Raw genomic sequence first — 27,259 nt, forward strand, 5'->3', positions numbered from 1 at the left:
CTCCCAGAGCACTCTGCAAGCGCCACGGTCGGTCGGATCCGGAGAGAAAAAGACTTGCATAGAAGGCTCGGCCCCTCCCGCATATCTCCACCGGTTCCGTGAGGGGGGTGCCGTCTTCTGCCAGGAGGCAGGTGATGTGTTTCTTGGCCCCCCTCATTTTCTCCAGGGCATAGAAGAAGTGGGAGCCGCGATCCATCTCCCAAAGGAGGCGGATGTGGATCGAACAAAGGCACCCCGGCCCCAATGGTCCTCGAGGGCCCAGAGCTCCTCCCGCTTCTCCCGGCACGCTCCGCAGAGGAGCGGGTCCTCGGGGCTGGCGGCCAGATGCCTCTCCAGCTCTAAGACCTCCCGTTCCAACTGCTCTATTGCCACATTTCTCCATTGGCTGGTGCCCTGGGTGTAGTCGCAGCAGAAAAGCCTGGCGCGCACTTTCCCCAGGTCCCACCATTGCCGCGCTGAGGGAAAGGCACACAGCTGCCCTCGCCAGGCCAGCCAGAATTCCCGGAAGGACATCACGAAGCCCTTATCCTCCAACAGGCTGTTGTTAAAATGCCAGTAGGCCGGCCCCGGCCTCTCCGCACAGTGGCTAGATGATGGTCAGAAAATGGGGCCAGCCGAATGCTGGAGGAGTGGGCTCATAAGAGATGGAAGCGTGATAAATAAATGCGGTCTAACAGGGAGTGGCTTGACCGATGGGCTTCCACCCGGACAAAGGTGAACGTGGAAGTGTCATCCGGGTGGTGGTCATGCCAGATGTCCACTAGGGAGTGATATTCGACTATCTCCCAGAGGATGTCCACGGCAGCCGGGCTCTGCTCGGTCCCCGAGTGGTCCTGTTCCTCGAGGGTGGTATTGAAGTCCCCTCCCAAGACCAGGCACTCATGAGAATCTAAAGTGCCGAGGAAGGCGGATGCCCGCTGGTAGAATTGCAGCTGCTCCGGGCCCGATGTCGGGGCATAGACGTTAACGAGGTTAACCACGAGCCCCTCCATACGGACCCGGAGATGCAGCAGGCGATCCGGCACGGCCTTGGCGACCCCTAGCACCTCGGGCCATAGGTCAGGGGAGAACAGGGTCGCCACTCCAGCCTGTCGAACCGTGGCATGGCTAAAGTTGACCCTGTCCCCCCCACTCCAGCTGTCAACTGTCTTCGTCGGTCGGGTCCGTATGGGTCTCCTGCAGGAAAACCACAGAGTACCCTCCCTCCCGAAGGAAGGAGAGCACCTGGGACCTGCGGAGAGCCATCCTACAACCCCGGGTGTTCAACATTGTGATGGTGAGAGGTGTCACGGGGAGGGTCGGGGGGGTTCTCACTGGCAGGGATGCTCGCATTTCCCAGCGGGCCACCCAGCAGTCCGTGACCCATCCCGTAGGTGAGTAATTGTTCACGGAAGACGTGGACCCGCCAGTAGGCCGTGGCATCCTGCTTCCCCGTCCCTTTACCTTCCCCCATGAGAGCCCTTGTGGCCCGGAGGATTTGAGAAAAGTTCCCCCATCGCTGGAGAGCAAGTTGTACCTTGTTGCGGGAGCCACGGACATCCTCTAAAAACTTCCGCAGCTCTCCTCGCAGCTCATGGGGGGGTGGGGTTACGGTTTCCCGGTTGTTCCCCGGCGGGGCCCTTGGTGCAGCCCTGTGGTCCACTAAAACGGACAAGCAGGGTGTGGACCCCCAACGGGGTGCCTGATGGGCTGGAGCTTCTAGGCCTGCCTCAAGCTCTGGGGCGATAGGGGACGGTGGAGGGAAAATAGCAGCTCCTAATGGGTTGGGGCAGGAGAACACAAACGCCGCTCCCTGGGGGTCATCAGTTGGGAAAGGGAAGGAGACAGCCCTGGGGGTGGCAATGACATTGCAGGAGGTAAATTGGGTAGGGGCAGGGGCAGGGGCGAGGTTCTGGGTTTTGGGAGGCAAGCAGCTGGATGATGGCGCCTCCCGATCAGGCTCAAGGGTTAAGGGGGTGGGGAGGGAGCTCTCAGTGACACTGGGCGCGTACTCTGTGGTGGATTTAGCGGCCACAGCATCAGGATGTGGATTATCTTCTGTAGGGCCCCCACCCGGGAAGGAAGTCGATTGCTCCGCACCAACGGGGGGTGCCCCTGGCGACTCGTGCCCCGGCCGCGTGGTGCTGGCTGTCACCTGAGCAGGCTCGTGGTCGTCAGTGGGATGCCATCAGTGGCCGGGTGGGTGGAGAAGTCCAGGGACTCCTCGAGGTGGGCGCGGAAGCAGCAGTTAAGGGGATGGAGCATGGGGAAAAGAGGGGTGGAATGAGGTCGCCCAGATCGACATTTGCTGGCAAAAAGTTGTCCTCCCCCTGGGCGACCGGGGTCAGATCTAAGGCCTCGATCTCCTCGAACATGGAGGAGAGGACACTTTCCACCGCCCCGAGGTTCTTCCCGCCGGCACCTGCCACGACGGTTGCCTCGGGGTTCACGGGGGCTTCGGGTGGCGTCAGGACAGAAGGGACTTCCTCGAGGGTCTCGGAGGGGAGGGTCTCCCGTGGAGGGGAGAGACTACCCTCCGGTGCTGCCACGTCTTTCTTGACTGACATCGGTGGATGGGACGCACTCGTGGGCAAGGCGGAAGGTTCGGCATCGGTGCCCCCCTTCCTGGTCTTCCAGGGGGCCTCCGCCTCGGGTAGATGAGGCAGAGCTCGAGCCTTCCGCTTGCCTCGCTTCCCCTGGACTAGGGCCCAGCCCTCCATGGCATCAGCTGGGGGCTGGTTAGCAGGGGTCATGTCAGGGGGTAAAGGCGATGGCTCAGGGACTTGGGGGGGGACAGACGGTGGGCAGCATAAGGGAGGGAGGATTCTCCCTGGGGCAGGCTCTCTCCCATGCCTGGTGGTATCTCTGCCACACCCTCCTCTGTAGGCCCCGCTAGATTGTCAGCGGCGAGGGCAGGGCTCTCCCACTCATCTGGGCATTGTAGGGGAGGTGCCCCTTGGGCCTGAGCGGGAGTAGTGGTGGTCCGAAGAGGAGGGGGGGCGGATTCGGGTTCCGGGCAGCCAGGGGCATCGGCCATGACGGGGCCGATGTCCTGTCGGGTCTCGGGGATCCCAGGTGCCCCTCCTTCCCGGGCTAAGGGGCAGTCCTTCTGGACATGCCCTGACGCCCGGCAGAGGTAGCACGGGCTTCCCCTGTGGAAAAGTACACCCGGTAACGGGTCCCCTGGTGGGGGACTAGGAAGGACCCTTCGAGCACCACTCCGTCACGCGCCGCCGACAGCAGTGAAAAGTCGCACTTGCCAGCGGAAGGAAAAAATGTGACGGAGGGTGGGGTCCTTGCAGCCGAACAGGAGAGGGCTAATAACAGAAACAGGTTTCCCCAGGGTGGAAAGGGCGGGTAGCAGGGCAGCACTGGGGAGAAAAGGAGGGACAGAGGTCAGGACTAGGCGGACACCCAGGTCCTCTAGCGGCTCTAGGGGGACAAGCACCCTCTCCCCTCCCACCGCCAGGCCCCTCTCCACTGCTTCCTGGGCGGCAGCCTCTGATGTTAAGAGGAAAACTACCTTCCTGTACATTTTGGAGGCCGCCACAATGGCCGAGGGCCCCACCACCCTCGCTAACGCCTGCACGTAGGTCTCCACGTGGGGCGAGGCGGGCACCAGGAGGCGTCGGACACCGTGCTTCCTTGTCATGGTGGGAAAGGGGCCCCAGCCGCTATTGATGGTGGCGGAGGCGGTGGGCGGGAGAGATGATGAGGCGGCAGGCGGGGAGGGGCTGCCATCACCCGGGCATACGTCCTGGGGGCTGAGGGAGGGACTCCGCAGAGCTGGTGGAGGGGGCAGCGGGGGAGGATGCCATGGTCGGTGGCAGGGCTGCAGCAGCGGGGGTGATCCCTGTCGTGGAGGGCCTGGTGGTTTTAGTGGGGTCCTTCCCCTTCTTCTTGCCTTGGCCTTTCCCGCCGGCTGGGGGGAGCTTCCCTAGAGTGTGGGGGAGGCGACGGGCATGGTAGCGGCGGAGGTCACCCCGGTGCCCTCCATTGCCGATGCCCCAGCGGGGGCGGTGGCAGGTGATTAATAGGAGTTGGGGTCAGGTAGAAAGGGACAAGCTGTGGGGTGGACAATTTGGGGGGGAGGCACATGAACCACCGTACGCTTGTCCAGAGAGTTCTGTTTGGGTGGCTGGTGCTTCTGGCCCATGCGGTGGAATCAGGACAAGCAGCTTAGTCCAGAGGCAGATGTTGGACAGCCAGCAAAGATGGTGGGGGGGGGGAGGGTGAAGATCGTAGTGTGGGGGTTGGGAGGACATGGATGGATTGGGGGGGCAGCTCTGTGCCACACCCCCTGTGTCCCTACAAACACAGTTAAGACACAGTCAAGGCCTCCCCCCACACAAGAGCACAGTTCGAAAGTTACTCAGTCTTAGGCCCCCTCCACGGCGATTTATAGATTCCCCGGGCGGCGTTCCTCCGGTGGACGGCTTTTTCTCTGTCTGTTCCGGGCTTTTTTGCATTCCAGAAATGCCGGAGCAAGTGATAAAAGTCCTCTCGACCGGAGACGGGTCTGCAGACAAACAGCAAGCGGCTGGGTCTGGAGGCTGGGTCCTTCCACTCTCCCCCTCTGGCGAAGCAGGTCGGCAGGCCCCCCCCCTCTTGGGGGGGGGTTCAGCAGGAGCGCAGCAGTGTCTGAGGGCGGGCGGGAGGGGCTAACAGCCGGCCAGCACTCTAGCAACAGCAGAGAAAGGAAAAAAAAAACAACAACGAAAAGAAAAGGGGGAAAGCCGAAAGCAGGGGCAGAAAGCAAGGAAAGCCCAGGCCAGAGGGCAGCAGCAGGAAAGCAGGCTAAGTAGGTCCCTTTCCCCTGGGTAAGGTAACAGGGAAGGTTCCAGAACAATCAGGAACCTTCTGGAGACAATTAAGACAGGCTGATTAGAACACCTACAGCCAATCAAGAAGCTGCTAGAATCAATTAAGCCAGGCCATCAGGGCACCTGGGTTTTAAAAAGGAGCTTACTTCAGTTTGTGGTGTGCGTGTGAGGAGCTGGGAGCAAGCGGCACTGGGAGCTGAGAGTGAGAATGCGGACTGTTGTGTACAAGCATTATCAGACCCCAGGAGGAAGGTCCTATGGCGAGGATAAAGAAGGTGTTGGGAGGAGGCCATGGGGAAGTAGCCCAGGGAGTTGTAGCTGTCACATAGCTGTTCCAGGAGGCACTCTAGACAGCTGCATTCCACAGGGCCCTGGGCTGGAATCCAGAGTAGAGGGTGGGCCCGGGTTCCCCCCAAATCCTCCCAACTCCTGGTCAGACACAGGAGGAGTCGACCTGGACTGCGGGTTAAGAAAAACGGCCAAGCTGAGGGTTGCTGTGAAGCTCCAAGGCGAGCAAATCCGCCAATAAGCGCAAGACCCACCAAGGAAGAACAGGAACTTTGTCATACTTAATAGAGCAGTATTTTAATAAGCCATATAGGATGTGGGGTATTCTCATAGTGAAGTATGTTTTAACAGTCCCTCCCATCCCCCACAGAGACTTTCATTATGCATGTTCTTATAGATGTTGCCTTTTCTCAGGTTTGACAGAGTTAAGGGACCCACACAACCTTAACTCTGCCATATAGTGATACTATGGGAGGGGAGGAGGATGGATAGAAAAAGAAATCATGAAATTTAATCTAGGACTACAAACACTAAAGATGCATTAATCTTAACTGTATGGTTATTGCATGGTGTTCCTACAGGACAGAGTTAAGGCTATTTGGGTGCCTTAACTGTGCATTTCTGTGACACAGGATGTTTGCATTTATTTTAAGATTAACCTTAACTTTGAATTTCCTGGTTTTAAAATGCTTATTTTGGGGTAATCGCAATTCCCCATTACTCTAAATAGTTGATATCTATATTCTCAGTCTGAATTCTTTTCATGTAGTTTGTATCCAGGAATATAAGTAAAATTCTAATTTCAGATACAGTACAGAGGGTATGTTATCTTGCATTTTGTACATGAAGTCAGTTAAATCCTTCAAATACAAATAGGTAGTATACAGACACAGGAGTTAGGAACCAAAGGTCCTACTAACTTAAAACCATGCATTTCAAATTTATACAGTGGCCCGCATCCCTCCATGTGGCTTGAATCCTTCAGAGGTATGAGATGAAAATTTGAATTAAGTGTGGATATTTACAATTTTTAGAACTACAAACCATCCTCAGACAAAGCATAAGAAATATGGATGAACATTTCTTCCTCCACCACTAGATGACACCTTGTTACAAAATTCACAGTCACACAACAGATCCCGTCTACAATTTTTCCAAACTCTTATGTTCCCCTACATATGTTGCATTGTCTTATTATTTTTACATGATCCTTCTATATTTGTTACATTGAACAAAATAAAGACAATGGCCAAAAAGTCCCTGTAATTTGGGAGCCTACTTTGGATAGTATTCTGTGGCAATAAAGACCCAGGATATCAGAAAGAACCCTAATAGTAGGTCAAAGAATGCAGAAACTAGAAGCAATTAAATCAGACATTAGAAATGGAGAATTACGATGCAGGTGTTCTCCTGGTCAATGCTGGAGAGTTCAGTACAGTTTGTAGTATTTTGTCTTGTTCACTTTAAAGTGTCCCAAGTTGTCTTTGAACATCTTAATAGATCTTATTATCAGGGAAGGTTTTGCCTGATATTCACCTTAAGTTTTTCCTTTTTCCCCTGCATAGTTATAGCCCCTCGCACCTCCCTAAATAATTCCTCTGCCTTGCTTTAATGTCTGAACACTTCAAGCATTTGTAGACTGTTTTGATGTCCACATCCGTTAGTAGTTTTAAGCTATATAATTTGTCAATCTAGTCTCCTCATAACTGTTGTTGCTCTCCCTGTTTGTCAACCATCTCGCTGGTAATGTGATGCTAAGAAATGAATGGAATATTCTGATGCTGTTGCACCAGTACCATATTAAATGGTCTATTATCTCTACTACTTAACCTCTATGTATGCAGCCAAATATTGCATTGACCTTATGGAGTTTTTTGCTACATTATCACATTGCAAACTCAGGTCTAATTTGTTGTCCACTATTGCCACTCCCACAGCTTTACTTATTTGCAGGATTCTCTCTTCCATTGCATATCTATGGGTTTTAGATTACTTTCAAAAACACAAGCATCCTCTGCAAATTCCATTTATGTGCAGGCAGCCTTTTTTACCAGTAATGAAGATACTAAATAAGATGACCTACACTGATCCCTACTGTCCCCCACTCTACACCTTCCCAACTTCATACCTTTTTTTACTTACAATCCTTCAGCCAGTTTCCAATCTGCAACAGGAGAATGGAAGGATATTAAGGACAAAAGTGAAAGAAGCATGAGTGGGGGGGAATACTTGCAGAAATGAGAGCAGAGGGGGAAAATGGGGATGAGTACTTGAAGAAGGAAAAAGTAATCCAGTAAGAGGAAAAGAAGAAAACACTAGAAAGGAGAAGTAAAACAAAGTAAATAGTTTGGAAATGAGGAAGCAGTTGAGAGGGAGGGAAGGAGAATTAAACAAAGAAGAACAAAACAAGTTTAAATTTAGTAAGCTAGATTTAGACATTTGTTTTATTCTAAAGGTCATCCAAGGCTGAGGGAAAAAAGAGGAAAAGAGAGGTTGCTCACCTTGTGCAGTAACTGAAGTTCTCAGAGATGTGTATGGGTACTCCACTTCAGGTACACTTGCACCCTGTGCCTTTTGACTGGATCTCTTTGGTAGCGGTGACCGTTCAGCCCATACATGTGCCCTATGCATCTTCATGCCCCCTACTGAGGCTATACAGGGCTGTGTGAGTGAACCGCCCACCGTTTCTTCTCAACTGCCTTCGGCCAGAGATGTAGTTTAGCGTGTGCCTGTTTTCTCTTTAGAGTTAGAATATAGCATATAGTGTTAGTTCTTTAGTTAGTTTATAGTATTAGTATTTTTATAATTGTTGGAATTGTTCCTGTTTTTCTTAGGAAAAAAAATTGCTTTACCCCTTATTGAAGGATCAAATTTTTTCTTATATGTGATGCTGGCCTCCCCAAGTCTGCAGTAGAGAAGGAACAGAAAAAGTCCCACAGAGAGAACAGCGAAGCAAAGCGGAAGGTGGAAAATTGAGCAGGATGGGATCTTTGTGCTGATTGAGACCTGCTGAATTTCCTTTTCTTTCCAGGTGTGTATATCCCCAGGGATCTAAGTGTAGCTGTAGAGTACTTTAGGGCATGAAGTGAGTTGTCTGAGTCCACAAAGAGCTGGTGGCCATTAAATGATGAATGCTTAATAGTCAACTGTACCTCCCGGGTTAAAAAGACAACTGAAGCAACAAAGCTCAGGACAGGCCCAACAAAGAAACAGAACACCATTAGGCCTCACCTACAGCCTCCAATTAAAACCTCTCCAGCGCATCATCAAGGTTCTACAACCTATCTTGAAGGACAATCCCTCACTCTCACAGACCTTGGGAGACAGGCCAGTCCTTGCTTACAGACAGCCCCCCAACCTGAAGCAAATACTCACCAGCAACTACACACCACACAACAAAAACACTAACCCAGGAATCAATCCCTGCAACAAATCCTGTTGCCAACTTTGTCCGCATATCTATTCAAGGGACACCATTATAAGACCTAACCATCAGGGGCTCATTCACCTGCACATCTACCATTGTGATATGCCATCATGTGCCAGCAATGCCCCTCTGCCATGTACATTGGCCAAACCGGACAGTCTCTACGCAAAAGAATAAATGGACACAAATCTGACATCAAGAATTGTAACATTCAAAAACCAGTAGGAGAGCATTTCAATCTCCCTGGACACTCAATAACATACTTAAGTGGCAATTCTTCAACAAAAAAACGTCAAAAACAGACTTCAACAAGAAACTGCAGAACTGGAATTAATTTGCAAACTGGACACCATCAAATTAGGCCTGAATAAAGACTGGGAGTGGATGGGTCATTACAAAATAATTTTCCCTCTGCTGATACTCGCACCTTCTTGTCAACTGTTGGAAATGGGTGATGTCCACCTTGATTGCGAGACATACTCTCCCTTTATATACATTGCATCACACATTGGCTTGGTTACTTTGCAGGACCAAGTCCTTGTGCAGCATGCTCTGTCTATGCATTGTTAGTCTTCTATATACTTTTCACCCTTTCGCTAAATTGGACAGAATAAATTAGTATTGTTCTTAGTAAATGGTTCGCTGAGTGTTCCTTCTTATCTTAGCTAACTCAGACAGTGTTTTCTAGCTTACTGACCCATGTACTTATTAGCACAAACATTCCATTTTCAGCCTACTGACCTAGTCACCTCTCTAATCCTGTCTTCCAAGAAATGAGGCCTTCCCCATGTTTAGTCATGTCAAGTCACGCCTACAAAGTGAAGCCTGCAAAGATGTCTTGGCCATGAGCTGACCCTCCTTTATTTCGGCACTAAAACGGATCTCCATGTTCCTGTTTGCCAGATGGTCTTGGCTGGCTCCAGGAGAGCTTCATTAACTGGTAGTTTCTATCTCTGCTGAAGTGGAAGCATGCAATATGTCCAGGAGCTTATGATGGGAACTTGTCCCAGGAGAATCTGAAGTGTGTCCGCAACCCATTTCTTCGGGTCCTGGAACTGTCAAAAGTCATCAGCTAATGATGGTGGTAGTGGCGGCAGCAGCATTACTGTCTCATCAGGCGATGAAGACATTTGTAAAGGGGTGGGGGTGACCTCCTGGTCGGCCCTCGCCTCTTGCTCCTCAAAATGTCTCATCTATTGATTCAGAGTGGGGAGGAGGGATGGAAAGTACCAGAGAACTAGTTTTTCTATGTTCTTGTGAGAATAGTGGGGCCTGGTGAAACTGCTGGAGGTACACTGCCCATGGGTTCTAATAAGGCCAATGAGAAGGACCATAATGCAAAGGGGAGGTAGCCATCATTCATTGACCCAAGTATTGATAGGCACAGGTCTTGTATCTGCAGAGGAGAACAACATCTCTTCGAATAAGCTTGAGTGCTTTGAATAGAAAGCTCTGAGTCAGAATGCCCTCCCACATATTGTAAAGAAGGCGACAATACCTCTTCTTGAACGGTAGATGTTGAGAAGTAGTGAGTCTCAATTGTACATGTGCGGTTGGTGACCAACCAGATATCAGTATCGAGAGGTGTCTGGAAGTTGCAACGAGGGGAGACTCAGGCTCATTAGGTACCAAGAGGTCCATGGGTGAAGCTTCCCCTTGAGGAAGCTAGCCCCATGCCCCACTACTTACAGCAGAGGCTATGCCCCTCTTGCTGTTCTCAGCCCCTCCCCCTTCATGGCTGGCCCCAGCGGGGGGGCAGGGGGCTCAGAGCTTGACCCCTCCCCCCCATGGCCCCAGGCGAGGGGGTAGGGTTAGTTGATGCTGTCTGAGGTGCTGCTTATGGTACCACAGATTCTAATGAGGCTACTCTATTTACCATCATGGGCACTGATGGTAGCCATAATAGTAGTCTTCAGTATCATGCTCTTTACTGCCAAGGTATGGGACTTAGATGAAGTCTTATAGTGCATCACGTTAGCCAAAGGACTCAGAGCCTCATAGCACTCCTCTCTGGGCCTGAGGTCTCCAGTGACCAAGCTTTCTTTGAGGAGGAACTCTGTTCTGTTCTTCTTATCCCCCTCCTTAATGGGAAACCATCAGTAACAAATTCAGTAGGTCTCAGTCAGTACTTAAAGCATGCTGGAGCCCAGGGTTTTGATGCTGCCTTCACCTTGGAAGCTCTCAGCGACTTATCTCGATGTAGACTGGCACTAACAGAACTACAGGCTCCTGGAGATTCTCTGTACCTGCTCTGAAGCTGGACTTAAGGCTTGCTCCACCATTAGTCATCTATACTTCATTTTCCTGTTTTTATGGAACCTTCCCTTAAAAGAAGTGTAAATCTTGCACTTTCTGGGGATATGAGTCTCTCAAGCAATCCTGGGCACCCCATCATCTCAGGCATTGGCACCCTGACAGCAGGATTGTCTGGCTATGTAGACTCCCTCCTCAGGCCCTACGCTACCAGCACTCCCAGCTACCTTCGAGACACCACTGACTTCCTGAGGAAACTTCAATCCATCGGTGATCTTCCTGATAACACCATCCTGGCCACTATGGATGTAGAAGCCCTCTACACCAACATTCCACACAAAGATGGACTACAAGCCGTCAAGAACACTATCCCCGATAATGTCACGGCTAACCTGGTGGCTGAACTTTGTGACTTTGTCCTTACCCATAACTATTTTACATTTGGGGACAATGTATACCTTCAGATCAGCGGCACTGCTATGGGTACCCGCATGGCCCCACAGTATGCCAACATTTTTATGGCTGATTTAGAACAACGCTTCCTCAGCTCTCGTCCCCTAAAGCCCCTACTCTACTTGCGCTATATTGATGACATCTTCATCATCTGGACCCATGGAAAAGAAGCCCTTGAGGAATTCCACCATGATTTCAACAATTTCCATCCCACCATCAACCTCAGCCTGGTCCAGTCCACACAAGAGATCCACTTCCTGGACACTACAGTGCTAATAAACAATGGTCACATAAATACCACCCTATACCGGAAACCTACTGACCGCTATTCCTACCTACATGCCTCCAGCTTTCACCCTGACCACACCACACGATCCATCGTCTACAGCCAAGCTCTGCGATACAACCGCATTTGCTCCAACCCCTCAGACAGAGACAAACACCAACAAGATCTCTGACAAGCTTTCTTACAACTACAATACCCACCTGCGGAAGTGAAGAAACAGATTGATAGAGCCAGAAGAGTTCCCAGAAGTCACCTACTACAGGACAGGCCTAACAAAGAAAATAACAGAACGCCACTAGCCGTCACCTTCAGCCCCCAACTAAAACCCCTCCAACGCATTATTAAGGATCTACAACCTCTCCTGAAGGATGACCCAACACTCTCACAAATCTTGGGAGACAGGCCAGTCCTTGCCTACAGACAGCCCCGCAACCTGAAGCAAATACTCACCAACAACCACATACCATACAACAGAACCACTAACCCAGGAACCTATCCTTGCAACAAAGCCCGTTGCCAACTGTGCCCACATATCTATTCAGGGGACACCATCACAGGGCCTAATAACATCAGCCACACTATGAGAGGCTCGTTCACCTGCACATCCACCAATGTGATATATGCCATCATGTGCCAGCAATGCCCCTCTGCCATTTACATTGGTCAAACTGGACAGTCTCTACATAAAAGAATAAATGGACACAAATCAGATGTCAAGAATTATAACATTCATAAACCAGTCGGAGAACACTTCAATCTCTCTGGTCACGCAATCACAGACATGAAGGTCGCTATCTTACAACAAAAAAACTTCAAATCCAGACTCCAGCGAGAAACTGCTGAATTGGAATTCATTTGCAAATTGGATACTATTAATTTAGGTTTAAATAGAGACTGGGAGTGGCTAAGTCATTATGTAAGGTAGCCTATTTGCCCTTGTTTTTTCCTACCCCCCCCCCGACGTTCTGGTTAAACTTGGATTTAAACTTGGAGAGTGGTCAGTTTGGATGAGCTATTGCCAGCAGGAGAGTGAGTTTGTGTGTGTGTGTTCCCCGGGGGGGGGGGGGTGAGAAAGCCTGGATTTGTGCTGAGAAATGGCCCACCTTGATTACCATGCACATTGTAGGGAGAGTGGTCACTTTGGATGAGCTATTACCAGCAAGACAGTGAGTTTGTGTGTGTATGGGGGTGGGGGGGTGAGAAAACCTGGATTTGTGCTGGAAATGGCCCACCTTGATTATCATGCACATTGTAGGGAGAGTGATCACTTTGGATAAGCTATTACCAGCAGGAGAGTGAGTTTGTGTGTGTGGTTTTTGGAGGGGGGTGAGGGAGTGAGAGAACCTGGATTTATGCAGGAAATGGCCCACCTTGATTATCATACACATTGTGAAGAGAGTGGTCACTTTGGATGGGCTATTACCAGCAGGAGAGTGAGTTTGTGTGTGTGGGGGGGGGGGGTGCGGAGCGTGAGGAAAACCTGGATTTGTGCTGGAAATGGCCCAACTTGATGATCACTTTAGATAAGCTATTACCAGCAGGACAGTGGGGTGGGAGGAGGTATTGTTTCATGGTCTCTGTGTGTATATAATGTCTTCTGCAGTTTCCACAGTATGCATCCGATGAAGTGAGCTGTAGCTCACGAAAGCTCATGCTCAAATAAATTGGTTAGTCTCTAAGATGCCACAAGTCCTCCTTTTCTTCAAGCAACAAATATACTGAAAATGCCAGTTGCTGATGGGAATCACTTCTTGACAGAATAGGCACATTTTAAAACTCATAGAGCCCGGCATCCCCTTTGACCCATTGATAAGGGGTTAAATAGCTTTTATTTTTCTAAGAAAACAGGAACAACAGTTCTAATAACTATACAAGTTGTAAGAATCCTATAAACTAACACTGTGTAGTATATTCTAACTCTAAAGGAAAAAAAACAGGCACACAAACTCCATCTCTGGGCAAAGGAAGTGAGGGCAGTTTGCTCTCCCAGCCCTATACAGCCTCACTATGCAGCATGAGGATGTGTAGGGTGCATACATGGCCTGAACAGGCACCACTACCAAAATCTCTGATCAAAGGTGCAGGGTGCATGCACGCCTGAAGTGGAGCACTCACAGGAACATTGCTCGAAGAATTTACACGTTCATGGAAAATGTATAAAATGATCATACAGATTAGGTATGGTCTTCAAGTTTCTCAACGGTTGTCAATGGGGCCATTGGTACCACTACATTTGGGTATCCCTTTTTTAAGGTGTCACCACCTGCCCCTTTCTGGGCACACAGTTTGTTTTACATTGGTGCCTTTGGGGTCACTAGTACAGCCCTTCTACCCCTCTGATCTTCCTCTCAGGACACTTGCTTATAAATATTAGGCAATCCTGGCTGCTTTTCTTAACTCTGTCTCAAGGGCCCTGGAGCTCTCTTCAAAACCTCACCCACTGATTACTAAACTTTTGTTTAACTAGATTAAAGATAAATTTAACTAGATTAAAGATATTAAAGTACATAATAGCTTTCAGTAACCCTTGTGGAATAAGTAGTAGAGGAAAAGCCTGATTTATAAGAGCCTAACAATGATTCCCTTCCTGATCATAGTCTAGGTCCCCAGTCCCCTCTGTGATCATATTCTCTCCCCTCAAGAGCCAAGCAATGATCCTTCACATTCGACACCCACAAAATTCTAAAAAGGTAATCTGACTGGAGCTTCCATCCATGAGTGCAAGCCTCTAGGTACCCAGCAGCTTCTGTTCTTTTTGGTTTTCATCCCACAATATACCCCATCATACATTTTTGCTTAACACTTATCTTAACATCTCAGGTGCAAAATCAAATTAAAATAGTCCATTATCTACACGAGGATATTGTAGTTACCAAGCATACTGGCAGCTGGGTTTGTGAGACCTTAACATTTTCATCAATAGGCATCAGCTCTTGCAAGCATGGTAGATAACTTTTTGGAAAAAAACTAAGGAATCCCAATTGGTAGCTGAGAAGATGGTGGTGAGAAGAAATATTTAAGTCTGCTAGGCTCTGATGAACTCTGAAGTGAAGAGTATACCAAAAAGATGATCGATGCTATAAGCATAAGAGAACCAGGTTGGTAATAGAAAGTTTTAGGTTTGGGGAAGACATGTTAAACTAGGAGTTTGTGGGAAATAGGTGAAGGTGACTACAGTTCCCAAGAGAAGTCAAAAGGAAGTATTCAGTTTCCAAGGATTTTACCAAGAAATTTCCAATAAAATTATTCAGTTTAAAATCTGATGTTATGTGCCTATTCTGCTTATGCTGTACCCTGACTCTGCTCTTGACTATTTCTAAAGCCCAGTGAGGTGGGCCAAGTCAGAGGAGTCAACTGGAGCACAGCACATTATCCAGGTTTGGTTTTGGGGTAACTGATTTGACTAACAGTTTTCAAATGAACTGAGGATTTTCTGTTATAACCAAATTAATATCTTCTCAGTCAGATAACAAAAGGATTAAAAACAGATTTACAAGTTTCCTATGAGGTTTAGGAAAGTAAATATTCAAGGTTTAATAATGTGGTTTGAGGAGGTAAGATGGAACACAAATACCAATTGACTGATCCACAAACTATAGCATAGCTTAATCGCTTGTCTAGATTACCAAAATAACTCTTTTAATATGATTGTGTAACAAGATTGTAGCCCTGCTCACCTACTGGGTTACAACATGAGGGTTTTTTCTCTGTGCACAGAAAAACTATGACCATTTTAAGAGACCATATTTTAACCTAAGCACTGTGCCAGGGTTAAAACACGATTCTCTACTATAGTTAAAACATTAGGTTTTTTGTTTATATAAAAACAGTTAACATGACTGGGCTACACATTATCCATTTCAGATGGGCCTAAATTGCTCAGACAGAAGGTGTATTAAGGTACTGCAGTAGCTTCAAGTGGTTCCTGCCTGTCGGCCTCTGAGGGAGGCCACTCCGCCTCACTACACCATCTAGTAACTGATACCCTGCTAAATGTGTCCATTGGCTAAGTGTCAGCAAAGAGTCTAGGGCTCTGGTCCACTGGGGCAGGGCAGGGCAATTAGTCTTCAACCCAGCTCCTGGGCTGAAGCAGACAGCAAACAGTCAGGCTCAAGCTCTCTGGACATGACCGTGCAGTAGTGGTCTCTGGCCCAGCTCCGTGGCTGGGGCAGATATCAAGCAAATGCAGGACATCCAGCCTAAAGTGGGTAGGCTGCCACCTTAGGGGTGGGGTTGGCAGCAGGAGGTAGCGGTCCACCCTACTCCACCAGATCCTAGTCCAGGACCTTAACAGTGATGCAGAATCCCACCACTGAGTCAGCGGGAAGCCTACCGAAACACACAAACTGTGGTTTCAGCAACACAAGAGTAATGTCTGGTTTCTCTGGGCTACTTCCTACCCATCTGTAGGGCTCTATTGCTCGTGGGTTCTCAGTCTTCTCAGGGTGCCTGGCAGCCAGCAGTCCCAGCAGCTCCTTGGGGTACTCAGCAGATGTCTGTTCCTTCCCTCAGGGCCCTCCTCCAGGGGTAGGGTTGGTACAGCTCAGTCTCTGGTGCAGTGGCTAGCAGCAAGGCAGAGGTGTCCAGCTCCTGCTTTGGCTCAACTGAGCTGGAAGCCCCTCCTCTTATACTTCCTGTTCCACACCTCCACTTCTGGCATGAGGGGTGGGCCCAGCCTGGCTCTGCTCACCAGAAAGCAGAGAGTGGTTCCTCCCTGTCAGTCTCAGAAGGAGGCCACTCCATCTTGCTACAGGCACAGAAACACCCATCTACCTTTGAACCAATTATCTGGTTCATGCATTTAGAAATTACTCCACATAGAGAGTCTACAATGTAAGGCCTCTCCTAGTGCAGAAGTTCCCTCCTTTGTTAGAAGGTGTAAGATTTACTAACAAAGCTCACAAAATCAAAACTACTGACAGGTGGTATTATATGGGGCCTTTATCCCTTAGCACCCCTTTGTGGCAAGATGGGAAGCTACACCAGCTGACACCATCCCCCCTATGTCATCACACTCAATTGTTCATCTTCCAGCCCTCTGCACAAGTTCTTAATAGTCTCTATCCCCTTCAAGATAATGGAGAGTTGGAAGTTCCATGGTTCTAGTGGTGGCTAAACAGCCCTAAGTCTTCTGGGTTTAAAGCCTTCTTCTTCAAAGTTCTTGGCTGGAGTAGGTAGGGGATGCCAAGACCCACCCACTCCACTGGGTTCCAGCTCAGGCTCTCTGTTTGGAACAGCCACAACCAATCCTTCTCAGTCCCTGGCCACTTCTTGAGCTATGTCTCCTCCTCTGTAGGCTTCCCAAGCCTCTCACCCTTCTTCTCCCTCTTTGGAGTGTTGCTTCTCAGGCAGTTTCTCACCAGTCTGTTGGAGGGATCCTCTCTCTGGAAACTGCCTTTCTCCTCAGGAGTTCCTCCTTTGAGGTCCTTAACCTTTTATCATGCCTAAGTGCTTCCCTGTCTAATTAACTACCTCCTGTTACTCAATCAGTTAACTACTCCCAGGTGAACCTGAGCTACCCCATTCTCACTTGTGGAGCCTGTCAGAGGTAGGCTGGTCCTCTGACCAGTTTAGAGGGTCAGCCAACCTCTGCCAGGCACCATTAATCAGAGTTCATGGGTCCTTAGATGCCTGAATTAACTGAGTGATGAATCATTTCCCTGATTCCACACACTAAACTACTGATGTGTATGGATTCCAATTTATTTTTAGAGGAATAAAATATTATGAATACTCTCTTCATTTTAAAATGTTTTAAAAATAACTTACCTTGGTACATAGTTGCATATAAAATGTGCTGCATCTCTTACTCCTGCAGCCTTACGACAAAAAACAACAGCACAGCCCACCTTATGAGAATTATCCCAAACAACCTAGAAGAAATAAGAATTTTTTCTTTTACAAAATAAAGCTTAAATTGTGCTCACTGTGAACTATTCTAAGAGCCAGGAGAATCTCAGGTCTCATGAGAGTTCTTCGATTTATTTGCTTTGTACAGCCACCTGTTACAGTACCCAGAAAAATAAAAATTACTTACCAGTTACTGGAGTTCTTTAGGATGAGCTTCTGTACATTTGCACTTGTCGGATCAAGGAACGTGTACCAGAAGTTTCCAGAATCTTCTACACAGCAGTGTCAGTTGGTCACTCACTCTCTGTTTCCCCCTCCCCTTATGTAGGGTTCCCACAGTAAAAAGGGGAAAGTGGTCTACTCCTCAATTCCTTCCACTAATTTTAGGAATTCTTAATCCAAGATTCTGGGAAAGTGGGTGAGATGTGTAAATGTACACAAGCTCATCTTGAAAAAACTTGTTACTGGTAAATAACCATTTCTTCTTCAAATGGCCTTTGCACATTCCCACTTATGGGAGTTTAGCGAGTAGTACAACCACTGGGAATGCGAGTTGAGGAGTTCTAGGTGACAAAAACAGCAGAACTGCCAAAACAAGCATCAGCTCTGGATCCCAGGTCAAGAGTGTACTAGAAGTGACAGCATCTCTCGCTCTCCTAAATGAAGCCTCAGCTGCCAAAAAGAGCTACCTGATGCATGTATAGAATTTTGCTTAACATCCCTGTACATTTTTATGATGACAACAATGTGAGGGAATGCTATGGAACCTGCCTGAGATCTAGTTGAGTACACTTTGATATCTCCAAGTAATTGAATATATGCTAGGTCATAAGAATTGTGATTCATAGTCTGAGTGACCTGGCGAGTCTCTGAGTTGTGATGGACTGATCCCTGATTTCATCCCCCTAATAGTGTAGGGAACTTGTGGTAGGTTTGTTGTGTAGGGGAATGCCAGGATTGGATGAAGGGCCCCAGGTCCCACCCATAAATCTCTGCACAAACACCAACCCTCCCTCTGAGGGGGTCAGAGTTAACCACTGGAACAAGTACCACACCTAACAATAGAACAGCCCTTTTACTTAACCCCCGCAAAGCCAAGAACAGGCCCAGGTCAGGATCTGTAGCAGGGGCTAGCCAGACTCCTTTGCCCCCGATACAGTATACAGCACACAGATGCACACACACCCTGCAAGCTAGACACATACTGACTGTCTGCTCTGCTCCAATACACCCCCCCCAAACCTGTTTGTGCACTTTGATACTGGCATGCATTGTGAGGGTGGGTCTTGCTGCGTGGTCTCAGCTGTCCTTTTGGCTTCAAGCTGTAAGAGTCCTATTTTGCAAGCCCCAGTGCAGCAGCTGGCTCTCCTCCAAGCAGCTCCTAGTTCAGGCTCTGCATTCCTGCACTCTGGTGGTGTCTCCGTCTCTGCCCTAGCTCAGAGTTGCTGCTTATGTTTTCTTCTTTCTTTCTTCTCTTTCTAAATCTTTCCAGGCTTGTTCCCTGTCCTGCCTCTCCCCAGCCATCTCCTCACTGGCTCAAACCCTCTCAGGTGATCTGTACTTAATTGTGTGGCCTTGTTTTGGAATGGCACTCCCTCTAGCCAATCAGGTCTGTGCAGAGTAGTGAAGAGGAGGGAAGGGGGGAAAAAGGAAGGGAAAGGGAGAAGTGGCTCTATCCAGTCCCCCAGGTTGGTTCCAGATGGATAACTTAAGGACCTTTGGACATTCAAGTTATGGTGCCTACCTTCCTGGATGTGAATGAATCTTGATGAAATAAAGAGGCTAGTAACCTGAAAGCAACTGAAATCAGACACCTTTTTAGATATCAATTAGGATGATGATGCAAATAAGATCACATTTTCCATATAGAATATGGCATATGCAGGGCTAGCCACCTTTTGCTTTTGGATCAAAGTAAAGCATTATTTGTGTGTGTGAAGTTCCAAGGACTAGAAGAACCTGCACACTTTCTTGAGGGCCAAAGTCTGGATATAGATTTGGATGTCCTGACAGCTGATAAAAAATAGTTATGTCAGTCTGGCAATTGGTGAAAACTCTTGGTGCCGTATAAAGGCCAAAGTGTAGGATACAGCTTCATTGATAGAGGTCTCCTACTATTGCAAACCAGAGTACATTCACTGGAATAGACAGATTAAGATATAAAAATATATGTTTTTTGAGCTGCTTTTAGCTCAGTGTGATTGATGGGAAGACACCATAGGCAGAAGAAATATTTCTGATTGGAAATAATCAAGAGGTCTATCTCTGGCACCCACAGAAAAGTGATTTTGTCTTGAATCAGCTCCGTGAGAGATGACATGACAAGGTAATGCATCCCGAGATAAGGAAGTCATATAGCTAACTCTGCTTTATAGCAGGCAATTCTCACCTGCAGAAGGGGATGCAGGGGCAAGGAATATACCCTACAGACCAATAAGCTGGGTAACTGGTGTCTTTACCCCTAAGTGTGAATCCAAGAGTTCCAGCTTACTGTTTTTTCCCATTGGCCAAAGTCACTACCTAAGTTCAGATGAGTGTAAAAATATTCATCACTTCTCAGGGTCCAAAAACAGAATAGCTGCCACCTCCAAGATGGGGGGATTTGAAGCTGAGGTACAGAGACCCTCTCAAATGTGAAGCTTGTTTACTCCTCACATCCAAAGAAGGGCTCAGTGAAGACCCAGGATGAGAGTTCTTTGGTGTCTGTAGCACCAAGGCAGGGCTCAGCAACACACGAAACAGCACTGATGGTAGTAGCCAGTACCAGAACTAGGTATTCTATTCTATTCTCTATAGTTTCTTGTATCAACCTTATCACTGTAGTGTTTGAACCTCTTCCAGTAACGCATAAAGCAACATGGCTAACATCTGTCACATGTACTACATTTCCTCTCTTCAGGGGGGAAACTGTTTGTGGAGTGGTCAATCCCTCGGAATTCAAGGATAATTGTCTTCCATAAAATGATAGCTACTTATTACTGGTGGATCTTCAGACGGCTAATGAGACCAATCCACAGATCTTGTCGTAGTTGGGGCAGACATTTCCCGATGGAAGGGGTAGATCTGGATTGTTGAGTCAGGCTGTGGTGCATTCTTTCCTCCTTTCCCATTTCTCCATTTCCTGTTGTCTCCGTTGGATCTCAAAATACTCAGATCCTTGCTAAAAGGTCCTTTTCCATTTTGATCGGTTGAGGGCTTGCGTTTCCCATGAGTTTATGTCAGTGTTGAACTTCTTCATGTTAACTTTGAGGGTGTCTTTGAAGTGCTTTTTTTGCCCACCCCTCATCCGCTGGCCATTGCTCCATTGTGACAACTTGCTTAGGGAGTAGATTCTCTGGCATTCAAAGCATGTGACCCACCCCTATGGAGTTGGTGGCAGATGATCACCGCTTCAATGCTGCAGGTTTTGGCTTGGGACAAAACACTGATGTTGGTGCATTGGTCATCCCACTTGATTCAGAAGATCTTGCGGATGCACTGTTGATGGTATTGTTCAAGAACTTTGAGGTATCTACTGTACGGTGCCAAAACCTCGATCATGTACAAAAAAGCATGGATAACAATGGCCTGGTACATGAGAAGCTTGGTTTGATTCTTGAGATCACAATTTTCAAAGACTCATTTTCTCAAGAGTCCGAAAACTGCATTGGCGCATTGAAGGCGGTGTCAAATTTTCTCGCCAATGTCAGCTTTCTGCGACAGATAGCTGCCAAGGTAAAAGTGCTCCATGTTCTCCAGGGTCTCTTTATTGATCTGAATTATGGGAGCAGCATCCTTGTGATTCGGAGCCTGCTGGTCGAGTACTTACATTTTCTTGGTGTTGAGTGTGATGCCAAGTTGGTTGTAGGCTTCAGAGGAAATGTGAAATATTTTTTGAAGATATTCTTCTTACTGAGCACACAGGGCACAGTTATATGCATTCTGGAGTTCAATGACTGTTAGCATCAATGAATTACTCATGACCCTCCACCTTAAACTTGCCAGGAACCAGCATGCAACACTCAACAGTGCATACGATCCAACCTTGATGCTGACAATGAAATCAAAAAGGGATTCTAAACCAACCTTGACCAAATTCTCTCCACCATCTGCAAAGAGGACAAGCTCATACTCCTTGGTGATTTTAACAAAAAAGTTGGATGTGACTCGGACCTTTGGAATGGCACAATTGGAAATAAAGGAGTGGGCAAGACCAATTCCAACAGAATTCTTCTGACCATATGCACAGAACATGACCTAATTTTCACGAACACCACATTCTGCCAAAATAACAAGTACAAGACCTTGTGGAAACACCCACGATCTAAGTATTGGCATCTGATTGACTATGTCATTGTCCGTGCTCGTAACTGTGAAGACTTTACATCAACAAAGTGCTGACTTGTGCAGCAATTGTTGGATAGACCATAACCTTATCTGCTCCATTATTTCCATCAAACTCGCACTGAAACAAAAAATGCAGAAGAAATCAGCCAGACAGAAGATCAATGTCGAGAGTCCTAAAGACCCAACTATACCATGACCTTTTACAGCAGTGCCTCACCAAGAAACTGATGAATATCAAAATCAAGATGGAGAACCCCAAAGATCACTGGAAAGTGCTCAAATTGGCTGTCCATGTTGTGTGTGAGGGAACACTGGGCTTCTCAAACAGGAAGCACCAAGATCGGTTTGACAAGAACAATCAGGAAATCCAAGACCTGATCAAACATAAGTACAAGGCCTTCTGTGCTTGGCAGAATTACATCAATTCCAACCAGAAGCAATACATCCACCATCAACTGAAAGCTGAGGTTCAAAGGAAATGAAGAACAGGTGGTGGGAGAACAATGCGAAGGAGATCCAACAACTCATCAACACCCATGAAATGAGCGGATTCTTCAATGCCATCAAAGCCCTCTTCGGACCCAAGGGCTAACCCCGTCTCAGATCCAGGGATGGAGCCAACCTCCTTAGGACAATGAATCAATCAATGCATGATGGAAGGAATACTTCAAAGACCTCCTGAATCATGACTCCAATGCTGACGAAAGCATCATTGACTTAATCCCTTAATATCCTATCAAGGATGACCTCAGAACCCCACCAATATTCGTCGAGGTAAAAAAAAGTCATCAAACAGATGAAGAACAATAAGGCATCTGGACCTGATGGAAGAAGGAGCAGAAGAACTGGCTCACCAGCTTCACATCTTAATCCTCAAGATTTGGAATTCAGAAGAAATCCCAGTTGATTTTAGGGATGTTATGATCATGACCATCTTCAAGAAAAGAGACAAATCAGATTGTGCAAACTATCCAGCAATCGCCCTGTTGTTCATTTCCGGAAAGATTTTTGCCAGAATTCTCCTCAACCAGCTGCTTCCCTTGGCAGAAGAAATCCTCCCAAGGTCACAATGTGGATTCAGGCCACCTTATGGTACCACTGACATAATCTTCACTGCCTGCCAACTTCAGGAAAAGTGCCGTGAGCAACATCAACCTCTGTACATGGCTTTCATCGACTTCAAGAAAGCATTTGACTCCATCAATCATGAGGCTATGTAGAGAATTCTCCTTAGATTTGGATGCCCGCCAAAATTTGTTGCCGTCCTCCAACTCCTCCACACCAACAATGGATACAAAACGGACCCCTTCCTAGTCAAGACAGGAGTAAAGAAAGGCTATGTCATCGCTCCAACCCCTCTATCTTCATTGCTGTCATCCTCCTTCTCATCGCTGACAAGCTCCCCTCTGTACTTCACATCTAATACAGAATGGACGGCAAGCTCTTCGACCCCAGTCGCCGCTGATCCAAGACGAAGACTATCACTAAATCAGTCACTAAACTCCAGTATTGTGAAGTGGAGTGTTTTGGTAACTGTTTTTTCTTTTAAATAAATATGTACACTGCTATATATTTATAGGCAAAGTTAAAGAAATGCACCTTGAGTCCTTGACCAGCTTCTGAGAAAGCTCTGTGTCCTTGTGTTGGGGCTTACAGCCCCCACACTAAGGTTAAAAGGAGTGGTGGAGCAGTATTGGACTAAGAAGGCCCTGTCCCCAGCAGCTGCCAGGTATGCTTCCTATGGAGGACCTGCTTAAAAGGAAGCTCTGGCAGACAAGTGCAGGGGGATAGTGGATGAGAGACTGGCTGCAAGAAGGCAGACGCTGTAGCAGCTGAGACAGTGAACTACGGGGGAAAGACCAGGACTGTGAGTAAGACTTGACTGGGAGACGGGGGACCTGACCCTGCTGTTCTAGGATAAAACCCAAGTTGTGGTCTGGCCAGGAATGTTAGGATGAAAGTCAGATCACTGAGAAACCCCAACACAGACCTCCAAGTCCATCCAGATATGGAGCCATGATACTGAGCAGCTCTTTGCAAAGCTTGACCATAAGCACCAGACTCCGTCAACCCACTCAGGTCCATAGATTTCAGTACCGTTTGTGGCATATACAATCAAGGGAACCGAGGCCTTTGTAATGACCAGAGCATGGGCAGTTTGATCTAGTGGTCAGAGCAGGCGTTGGGAGTCAGGAGTCAGGCCAGGTCAGATACTAGAAGGACAGAGTTCAAGGCAAGCTAAAGGGTAAAACTGAGAGTCAGGTGTCAGGAGGCAGGCAGGGTCAGGTTACCAGGAGATCAGTGGCAAGTAGCAAGAACAGGTATTGCAGTGGAAGCAGTCCTAAGCAGGGAGATTCTAGTTGCAAGGACAACTTCCTGTTCCTGTGCTGGATTTATATAGAAGCTGTGAACCAATCAGGTCCCTCAGCGTTCTGCCAATTAGATTCCAGGACTGTAAACCTCTGTTGGAGTTCAGCTTCAATTCTGGAAACTGTTAGTAGGTCACCGGATGGCAGGCTGGAACGTACAAGCTCCTAATAGCCCTGTGGTCTCTGATGACATCACCACCTCCCCAAGGGGCACTCTCAGGGTGATGTGAAACCAGGCTTTTCAGGATGATTCCTGTGGAACACCCGCACAAGTGTGGTAGCATGTACATTTTCTGCAGATTCCGAGGTGTGCTCCTCAGGCCTGCACCCCTCCCAGTCAACAAGATACCAGAGTCTGACATGTTTACATTTAGAGTCCAGGATCTCATTAAATAAATAATTCTTGTGACCCTGTACCTGTACTGATGGAGGAGGCGGCTAGGTCCTGTGAGGGAAAGGGTTTCCGTGTAGGGTTTCAAAAGTGATACGTGAATCACCAAATGAATCTTCAACTACCCCGCTCTCTGGAGTTCAAAAGTGACTGGATTAACCTGTTGCAGGATCTTAAAAGGACCATGGAACCAAAGTAAGCACTGAGGATATTGAGTGTGATCTGGCAATTAGATGATATGGCACCCTTGGCAATTAGAAGAAACAGGCAGTTGGGACTAACTCCCCCTTTTATAACCTCAGAACTCTACATGAGGGAAGGGAAGAGGTGAGTGGCCCTTTACTTCTCTGTAAAAGCTTCTGGAAGCTCACAATACAGCTGCCTTGGTCCCATAAGTGCAGAAGCCACTTGATGAACTGGTAGTCACTCCAGTGGCTGTTAATAGGTTTCACTACATGAAAAAATGCAAGATCAACATATAAGCATAACTCACAATCTGGTGTTTCATAATTAAAAATAAAGGATGAAGTCTTTCTTTTAAATACCCACTTCTATTGGCTGTTAGCTAACAATTTGAGCCTGACAAAATTAACTACTGCTTCAGAGAGGTAAAATGTGACTATATCTGCAATACTAGAAAACAATTCTGTTTCAAAGTTCATGTGGATTCACAATCATTTAAGATTTTCATAAAGCTTATTTACCTTTTTGATACAAATAAAACAGAGTTATATTTCTGTCAAATAACCAGTTATCTCTTTTCTTCCCCCCTGTGATGGGGCATCTGCCCCACACTGGCCTGTAAGGGGTTAATAGAGCCCTAGGGAGGCTGAGAGAGAAGCAGCCAATAGGAGAGGGGCTGCAAGAAGCAGCCAATCAGGGCCTGGCAGGCATATAGAAGAAGACTGCAGGGCAGAGTGGATTCAGTAGCTGCCTGGAGTTCACGGAGGGAAAATCAGGCTCCTAGTCAGGCAGAAAGAAGCTAGCACCCTAGACAAAGCAGTGCTGCTAGCAGGGACCAGGAGAGCTAGAGAGAGCTTCTGGCTGGCAGCTGGGATTTGCAGGCTGAGGCCCTGAGGCAAGGTCGAAGAGGGTCCTGGGGCCGCAGGAAAGTGGTCCAGGGAAAGGTACTGATGAGCTGGAGGGGATGCAGCACGTGGCTGCCATCTACAGGGTCCCTGTGCCGGGATACGGAGTAATGGGTGGGTCCAGGTCCCCCTACCCTCCCCCATCACAACTGGGGAAGTGCTGGAACAGTTGGGTTGCAGTACTGACCCCTGGAAGGGGGGAGCACAGAGCATGATACAGATGCTCATGAAGAAGACGCCGCAGTCCTTGGAGTGACGTGGGTCCGGGAGCAAAAGTGACGGCAGACAAGGCACCACCGGGAGTGGGCATACTGACCTACGGAGCTAATCCCAAAGACGGCCAGCAGGAGTCACCAGTGTGATGAGTGGAGCCCCGTCACACTCCCCATTTTCCGCTACAGAATTTTCTTTATTTCTTATAAGATTGAAAAACTTAGAAAAGAGGAGTGAGGTGCTTTGGCTAGATTGAACACCAAGTTAGAGAAAATTTCTGTTTACAACAGTTAACATAATCACAGTATTAGCTAGGAAGTCTTTCATAGTTGTTGTGCAACCGAGGGTGATCGTTTTCAAACTGTATCTTAAGAGTTAGCAGACAGTATGATGATGGGGGCTGTACAAGTATCTAAATGGAACATTGAAAGAAAGTGGGGTATGGGTCACTCATTATAACAGCTATTTGCCACTAACTGGTAATTATTTATTGTGTCCACCAATTCTAATTCTTGGGATTGTGCTTTGAGCTGCGTAAACTGTTTTAGCAATGAAAATTGTTACCTGAGTATAATGACCACATGTTTTAGTACACTTGTGAGTCTGAAGATTGTAGTGCCGGACTTCATCGGTCCATAATTTGATGGCTTCAGGGACACCAAATATCCCGTAATGTCCAGTCCAGATATTTTCTCCAACATGCCCATAATGAGGATGGGACATAAATTTTTTTGTTAAATATGGACTATGTTTAAAAAGGCATTTTTTTGCCCATGCCCTGGCAGTCCGTGCTAAAGCTGCATCCCAAGTCTGCAAAACAGTAAAGTTGAAGAAGCTATGCAGAGAATTAAATTACAATAGCATTTGTATCCATCAGACAAATTAAAGTAGAAAATGAATAGCTATAAATTGAATTTAACTAAAATTGTCTGTAAATTCTGTAAAATTATACAATACAAATATTTTGTTCCCCTTCTGTCATCCAGTCAAGCACTCCAAAATCCTGTCTTTAACTTACCAGTGAACTTTAGGGTAGCTGTATAGAAATGTAAACTGACTTACTCATAGAAGAGTGACAAGAAATGATTATTGATGATTATTGAATCAACTTCTGCAGGTGAAAGAGACAAGCTTTCGAGCCTGCATAGAGCTATTTGTTAGGTCAGGGAAAGGTACTCAGAGGGTACGACTACACAGCAACTAGATGCCTCCATCTGGTTCATGCCAACTGACTCGGTCTTGCAGGGCTCGGGCCACAGGGTTGTTTCATTGCTGTGTAGACTTCCAGGTTCGAGCTGCAGCAACAGCCCTAGGACCCTCCCCCTCACAGGGTCCTAGAGCCTGGGCACCAGCCAGAGCCTAGAATGAAACATCCCCACAGCCTGAGCCCTGTGAGCCTGAGCTGGATGGCATGGGCCAGCCACAAGTGTCAGTTGCTAAGTAGACATATCCAGAGTGTGTCAGCTAAATACAAAAAGGAACAGATTGTTGTAAGAGACCATTCAAAGTGAAG

The 27,259-nt window shown here is 47.6% G+C and overlaps 1 protein-coding gene across 1 annotated transcript in view; it reads right to left on the reverse strand.

The window, feature by feature from the left end:
• LOC125630169 (glioma pathogenesis-related protein 1-like) overlaps positions 1-27,259 on the reverse strand; it is a 65,035-nt gene that overhangs the window by 26,621 nt on the left and 11,155 nt on the right. Inside the window, exons 2-3 of the mRNA XM_048835735.1 lie at positions 26,311-26,556; positions 17,279-17,382 (exon numbers count right to left, since the gene is read on the reverse strand). Coding sequence (XP_048691692.1) covers positions 17,279-17,382; positions 26,311-26,556 — 350 coding nt within the window. The remainder of the gene's footprint in view (positions 1-17,278; positions 17,383-26,310; positions 26,557-27,259) is intronic.

The sequence above is a fragment of the Caretta caretta genome, chromosome 1 (genome assembly GCF_965140235.1).
Source record: "Caretta caretta isolate rCarCar2 chromosome 1, rCarCar1.hap1, whole genome shotgun sequence".
Classification (NCBI taxonomy): Eukaryota; Metazoa; Chordata; order Testudines; family Cheloniidae; genus Caretta; species Caretta caretta.